This window comes from Trachemys scripta, chromosome 1, assembly GCF_013100865.1.
Source record: "Trachemys scripta elegans isolate TJP31775 chromosome 1, CAS_Tse_1.0, whole genome shotgun sequence".
NCBI lineage: Eukaryota > Metazoa > Chordata > Testudines > Emydidae > Trachemys > Trachemys scripta.
The window spans coordinates 307,090,788-307,098,341 of record NC_048298.1 but is presented as its reverse complement, the minus strand read 5'-3'; the positions used below and the strand labels follow the sequence as shown (position 1 = coordinate 307,098,341).

General features: G+C 45.6%; 1 protein-coding gene across 1 annotated transcript; it reads right to left on the bottom strand.

The window, feature by feature from the left end:
- Nucleotides 1–306: 306 nt before the first annotated feature.
- Nucleotides 307–5,056, bottom strand: LOC117871127 (gap junction beta-6 protein-like). The gene is made up of 2 exons (XM_034758785.1): nt 4,946–5,056; nt 307–1,450 (listed from the first exon to the last, which is right to left on the bottom strand). The coding sequence occupies exon 2, from the start codon at nt 1,426–1,428 to the stop codon at nt 751–753; it is 678 nt and encodes a 225-aa protein (XP_034614676.1). The 5' UTR covers nt 1,429–1,450; nt 4,946–5,056; the 3' UTR covers nt 307–750.
- Nucleotides 5,057–7,554: the final 2,498 nt, after the last annotated feature.

Sequence of the window (7,554 nt, the reverse complement as noted above, 5' to 3'; positions counted from 1 at the left end):
AAAAATGCCCAAAACCAATTCTCTGTAGCATTCAGACACAAACCCTTCTTAGTAGCTTCATCACTGAAAGCAGGGCCGGCTTTAGGCTGATTCCCGGGAATTGGGCCCTGCGCCTTATGCGCCTTTTTAATTTTTTTTACTCACCCAGCAATGGTCCGCTCCGGGTCTTTGGTGGCACTTCGGTGGCGGGGGTCCGCTCCAGGTCTTTGGCGGCATTTCGGCAGCAGGGGGTCCTTCAGTGCCGCGGAATACCCGGAGCGGACCCCCCGCCACCGAAGTGCCGCCGAAGACCCGGATCGCCTCCAGGTATTCGAATCGGGCCCTGGAGGTCCTAAAGCCGGCCCTGACTGAAAGTGATTGGTGCAACACGCGCTATATGCTAGGAACGTATGGATCTCCCCTCTCTGGCCTCTCCCACAGCTAAATGCACACAAGTGTATCACTTTTTAAAATGATTACACTCCATTGGCTTCTTAACACTAGAATCACAGCAGGGTTTACTCTTCTACCAGTTGCAAACTTGAAAAGCTACAGCTTGCAGGATCAGGGTCTCCGAGTATTCAGCTAAGGGAGTATTCAGCACACATCCATGATCTTTAAGATCTTTAAAAACTCAGTAAGTTTCATGGGGGGGCTATCAGATTTTTAAAATAAATTACATTTTATGTTTACGTTTTATTTTCATTTAGCCTGAAAAACATCACTGTTTTCTGATGAAGTTGGGGGGGAAACATTCTGATGAGTGAGGAGCTATTTTAAAATTGCTGGTTTCCTAGGTGCTTTCATACAAAATTTTATTACCAGATAACACATTTCAGCCACATTTAACAGCATACAGATCCCAGACACAGAAAGCATGAAAATAGTAAACATTGTTTTCTCAGTGGGTCGAGAAACAAAGCAATCCACTGTGTTGGGGCAAGGCGACGTGCTACATTTCAGTAAGCGAGGCATTTGGTATCCATCATACATTACGTAAAACACATACATGAAGACAGCTTCAAAGATTATTCTGAAGAATATGCTGCAGGTGTACGTCCACCACAAGGGGCCCTGAATATGAAACTTTTGTTTATTCAGTTCTTCAATATCCACTTTCTTACCACTTGTGAGCTGCCTTTTCTTCTCATGCCGTCTGTGTGCAATGTGCATGGCCACCAGAAGTGCAGGAGTTGAGACAAAGATGAGCTGAAGGGACCACAGTCTAATGTGAGAGATGGGGAAGAAGTAGTCATAGCAAACATTTTTGCATCCCGGTTGCAGAGTGTTACAGACAAAATCATTTTGTTCGTCTCCCCAGACTCTCTCTGCAGCCACCACGAGGATCATAACACGGAAAATGAACAGGACAGTGAGCCAGATCTTCCCAATACTGGTGGAGTGTTTGTTCACACCTCCTAAAACCTTCTGCAATGTTCCCCAGTCCATCTTCTCTTCTATGGCCTTTGACCTAATATGACAAGAGGAATACACCAAAGGACCAGTTATCAAGGGTTAGAAAATCAATACCATAACTTCCGTGAACTGGGATGTTTCCTGGCACTAGCCCAGCATTGCGGGTAAAGAGACTAACAGGCAAATGCAAGTCATTTTAATTTGCACTGCCCGTATTTTAAAAAGATGATGGAATCAAACATTTTATTAATGCATTAATTATATTGATCTCTGATGGTGCTAACATTTCTACAGGAGCTGTTGGTTAAGCCATGATTACGTCATCAAATAAGTGAGCCCTCCTTCTCTCACCTGTGTCCTCTGTCCTTTCTCAGAGCTCTCTCTCTCTGTGGGAAAAGCCCAGCAGTGGTTTGTTGCTTCTCTCTGAACCCTCCTCCACCCCAGAGTCAGGGAAAGGAAGGCTGGCACTGCAGGACATCCCCCACGTAGAGCAATTTTTTTAAGCTTCTGAAGGGGCCAGAAGGATATGGCTGACCCACCTCCATGGATCACCAGAGCCTCCATCCACAGACTGGATACAGACATTTTTTTAACATAAACATCTACCTCCTATAATCAGCTAAACAGTTAATGTTGACATTTGAAATGTAATTAGTCCGTGTCTACACTACCACTTGTGTCGGCAAAACTTATGTCGGTCAGGGGTGTGCACAGCGCTATGTCGGTGGGAGAGCTTTGCTCACTGACATAGCTATCACCGCTCATTTAGGTGGTTTTATAATGTCAATGAAGAGCTCTCTCCCATCAGCACAGAGCAGCTACATGAGCAATCTTACAGCGGCACAGCTGCATTGGTACAGCTATGCCACTGTAAGTTCGCTTGTGTAGATGTGGCCTTAGTTTTCAGAATTAACACCAAAAGGAGATAAATAAGGCCTGGTCTACTCTAGAAAATTTGGTCAGCGTAACTACGTTGCTCAGGGGTGTGAAAAATCCACACCTGAGCAGCACAGTCAAGCTGACCTAAGCCCCAGTGTAGACAGCGCTAGATTTATATAATTCTTCTGTTGACCTAGCTACCGCCTCTCAAGGAGGTGGATTACCTACCCGATGGGAGAATCCCTCCTGTCAGCGTAGGTGGTGTGTACACTGAAGCGCTGCAGCTATGCCGCTGTAGCGTTTTAAGTGTAGACAAGCCCTGGGGAGTAAGTCAGACCTCTCATTAGTGCTGTTTCAGTCTCTCTAAAGCACAGCAAGTGCTACACTACTTCCCATTTGGAAAGTTTTCTTCACAACCAGTAGAGAAACTTTTTTTTTTTTAAATGAAAGCGTAATTTTTTTTTTTAAATAAAGCGTAAATGATATGTCGCCTTGAGACATGGGTTTTTCACTGAACACAGCTGTTGGAAATTGTTGATGAACTAGACAAAGTAGTTAAAACTTTGGCAGGGCTGGTTCATCATCTGTTAGGAATAATGCTAAATTCTGCTGTGTGGGAGACCCAAGTTGGCCATGGATAAAAGCCTGTTGGAAGGTGATACACCCTCCTCCAAGGGAGGAAGGATCATGCACTGTGTTTGCCCTGTAACACCCAGCAATTATTGGGCTTCTCTACCACATGGGAAGTGAATGTCTACCCTAAAGGCCTGTCTACACATGCAAGTCTACTGTACTCAAGGCTCATGTTATAACACTATACTCCCTGAACATATTCTAACATGGTTTATTGTAGTCTACACAGCAAGACCAAGCGGTATGCCAACAAAGAGGACTAGCATGAGATAACAGTAACACAATCTCTTGACATGGCAGATTTGCTTGTGGGGATAGGCTTTAAAGCAGAGGGAGATATCAGAGATTTATTGCTCTGATAAGGGAAGGAGAAATTGAATGATAGAGGAGAAAAGGCAGCCTTGAAAGGGTGGTTGAAATTCTTAGCCTCCCTCTGTTCTCCCACCACACAAGTTGGTCAGATTCTGTATTGCTTGCTGTGCCGACCTATTCCCTTGACCATGATCAGATGCTATACACTTCTGCTAACAATCTACTCTCACTCATCACATAAAAGCTCAGCAATTAAAAAATGATACTGAAAAAACAAACAAAAAAAAACGCTGGACTAGTCAGAATTGACTGAAAGTAGGAAAGAACTGCAAATATTTGACGTGCTATCACACATCTGACTTTAAAATTGCCCGAAAAAGAACTCTGTGTAAGTTCTATGTAAACTCGAAAGCTTGTCTCTTTCAGAAAAAGATATTACCTCACCCACCTTGTCTCTTTAAAATTGCCTGTGTGATATCCAACATGAGCTCTGAAGAAGAGCAAATTTGCAGTGTGGATACGAATCCACTTGTACCTGTAGAGATTTTGGACATGAAGCACTTTTTCATTCTCACCTTCCACCACAGGAGCATTTAAATCAGTTGTTGGAACTGAGGACATGTACACTGAATATTCACATTGTCACGACCTTCACAGAAGTTATTAGAAAATCCCATTTTTATAGTTAAAATATACAAAGTGACAAATATCTTATAAAAATCATAGCACATGTTCCTACTTCTATTTAAATCAATAGCAGAACTCTCATTGACTACTAGAAAAATGCAAGATTGTAAACAGTAGGATGGATTAATGCCAGATATTTTAATTAAATTATTGACACTAAAAGCAAATTGCCATTGAGCAGCGATGTATGATAATTTCCTCAAGAGCTCACCCCTTTCACCCTCAAGGAAACTGGGTGTTTCTCCCATACAAGACTTTGCATGTACAAGCCAAGTAAGGTTTGACGTGTCAGTATTGCTTGAGCTGTGGAAGCATATTTTCCGCTTTACTCATTAAAGTAATGAGGAACAGTTCAGTCTCAGGGCTGCTAACTTTTCTGCACTCAATTCAAGGTAAAGTATTAGCAAAAGTGAAGGAGATCAAAATGCACTGGGTTAAATGTAACACTGAAAAAATCCCTTTTATCCCCGGAGCCTGAACTTCCCCCCAATTCAGCCTTCCCTGGTATATTTTGCTGCGGTTAATCTTTTAAAATTACATGTCCCAGAGCCTGCAAATCCTAGGTTCTTGCCACCAGGCACCCTCACTAGTCCAGGGCTGGGATATCCACAAAAGAGACCCCAATCAGAAAAAGAACTGAAAAAGGAAACTTCATCTAAGCACAGCAAGAGTTTGCCACAAACCCTCAATCCCGACTGCTCCTGCAGTCACATCCCCAGCACCTCTTTAATCCAGACTCCTCGAGCAGTCATACGCCTCCAGCGCCCCCTAATCCGGATTGCTCCTTCAATTACACACACAGCACCCCTCTAATCCCGATTCCTCCAGTCCTGCACTCCACTTTGGTCACAGACACGCTGCCCTCTAATCTGGATTCCTTGCCTAGCGTTCCCCTCCTGTACACACACAGTTTTCCCTCCGCATCCCCCCTCGTGTGCGAGCAGCACACCCCACACATATTAATCCGATTCCTCTCCTGTGGGCGCAAACACACACGCTCTTGCTCTACTCCGGATTCCTCGCCGCGAAGGACGCTCACCTGTCTCAGCAACGCGCGGAGCCTGTGGCGGAGGGAGATCAGCGCCCCGGGCTGCTGGCAGTGTGGGCGCCCCAGGTCCCAGCGGTCGCTGTCTCCAAAACCTAAAGGTTCCTCCCGGCAGCTGCTTTTAACCCGCCTCCGCCTCCTCCCCAGAGCGAGCCCGGCTGAGGCGCTGCCCCCACCCCCGCCCCTCCCAAGAGCTCGTGTCTCCCTGTGTGTAAAAACAGGCTTGCAGCCCCCGCAGGCTCTTACTGCCACAATATTATGATTGTAGGGCTCTTTAGTATTTGCTAGCTGCCAACAGCCTGCTTGGAGCTGCAGAAGGTAGGAAAGGAGAGAGGCCCTGCCCCAAAAAGTTTACAGTCCAAGAGACACACAGGGCCATGCACTGGGAAAACCTTTAAGGACATGTCTATCATAGAATATCAGGGCTGGAAGGGACCTCAGGAGGTCATCTAGTCCCACCCCCTGCTCAAAGCGGACCAATTCCCAACTAAATCATCCCAGTCAGGGCTTTGTCAAGCCTGACCTTAAAAACCTCTAAGGAAGGAGATTCCACCACCTCCCTAGGTAACCCATTTCAGTGCTTCACCACCCTCCTAGTGAAAAAGGTTTTCCTAATATCCAACCTAGATTCCCGCACTGCAACTTGAGACCATTACTCCTTGTTCTGTCATCTGCTACCACTGAGAACAGTCTAGATCCATCTTCTTTGGAACCCCCTTTCAGGTAGTTGAAAGCAGCTATTAAAATCCCACCCTCATTCTTCTCTTCTGCAGACTAAACAATCCCAGTTCCCTCAGCCTCTCCTCATAAGTCATGTGCTCCAGCACCCTAATCATTTTTGTTGCTCTCTGCTGGACTCTTTCCAATTTTTCCATATCCTCCTTGTACTGTGGGGCCCAAAACTGGACACAGTACTCCAGATGAGGCCTCACCAATGTCGAATAGAGGGGAACGATCACGTCCCTTGCTCTGCTGGCAATGCCCCTCCTTATACAGCCCAAAATGCTGTTAGCCTTCTTGGCAACAAGAGCACACTGTTGACTCATATCCAGCTTCTTGTCCACTGTAACCCTTAGGTCCTTTTCTGCAGAACTGCTGCCTAGCCATTTGGTCCCTAGTCTGTAGCAGTGCATGGGATTTTACCGTTTTAAGAGCAGGACTCTGCACTTGTCCTTGTTGAACCTCATCAGGTTTCTGTTGGCACAATCCTCTAATTTGTCTAGGTCCCTCTGTATCCTGTCCTTACCCTCCAGCATGTCTACCACTCCTCCCAGTTTAGTGTCATCTGCAAACTTGCTGAGGGTGCAGTCCACACCATCCTCCAGATCATTAATGAAGATATTGAACAAAACCAGCCCCAGGACTGACCCTTGGGGCACTCCGCTTGATACTGGCTGCCAACTAGACATGGAGCCATTGATCACTACCCGTTGAGCCCGATGATCTAGCCAGCTTTCTATCCACCTTATAGTCCATTCATCCAGCCCACACTTCTTTAACTTGCTGACACTACCTAGCAGTGGTGCTGGAACAATTTTTATTGTGGGGGTGCTGAAGGCGGAAACCATGCATGTGGGTTGTTATTACTACTTCTCCTGTTGGCATAGGTAATCCACCTCACTGAGAGGCTGGAGCTAGGTTGGTGGGTTGGTTCTGTCAACCTAGGCTGTTTACACTGGGGATTAGATCGGTAGAGCTATGATTCTCTGGGGAGTGGATTTTTCACACCTCTCAGAGATGTAGCTATGCCAATATAAGTTCCCAGTGTAGACCAGCCCTAAATCTCAAGTAAGTACAACTTGTCAGCTGCTAACACAACCATACTGTAAGTGTGACAATGGACTAGTGACACTCAAGTCCAACTAGTCTTCTAATGGCTTCCCACAATCCCCATCCCATCGACTGAGAAAGGACAGATAAGTTCTCCCACATTTACTGGGAAAGAATTCAAAGAGTGACTCTGCTTACTGTATTGTCAAGAACTATGGGTTGTTCCCTCAGAAGTCTTAGTGTCCCATCCCACACAAGTGAATGCAGTGCCCATGCATACACAATTTGACGGTTAGTCCTCAGTGTGGCTGCTTTCAGTTGAGCTAAGCTAACTCAGAGAGGAATAACTGGAGTGTAGATAAGTCAAGTTAACTCTGCAGTGAAGACATAGCCCAAGGATAAGGGAGTCTTTTGGAGGAATTTAAAGGAGAGGTTAGTGGATTGGGAAGTAAGGATGGGGTGGGCCTGCCATGCAAATGGGGCAGCATGGGAAACACAAACAGCGGAAGGAGTAGGGGAAGATGAATAGGCTGGCATCTTTGGTGGAGCAGAAGGGTATGACAAACACAATAAGACATATGTTCTGAGATAGAGTTTTAGGATGGATTATGTAGGAGGCTAATGATGAATACAGGAAACTTAAAACTTGATGTAGTGGATAAGGAGAAGTCAGGAAAGGGATCCAGAGAGGAACTGATATCAGATCAACAGGCCAAGAAGATAATACTAGTGGCCATGCTCTTGATGGACCAGAGGGGATGATGAAGGCATTGAGAATTCCAGAGAAGAGGAGATTGCAGTAATCAAGACAAGAGATGATCAGCGCAAGGACA

Coding starts and splice junctions, on each gene's coding strand:
- LOC117871127 (XM_034758785.1), bottom strand. CDS start 1,428: ATGGACTGGGGAACATTGCAGAAGGTTTTAGGAGGTGTGAACAAACAC.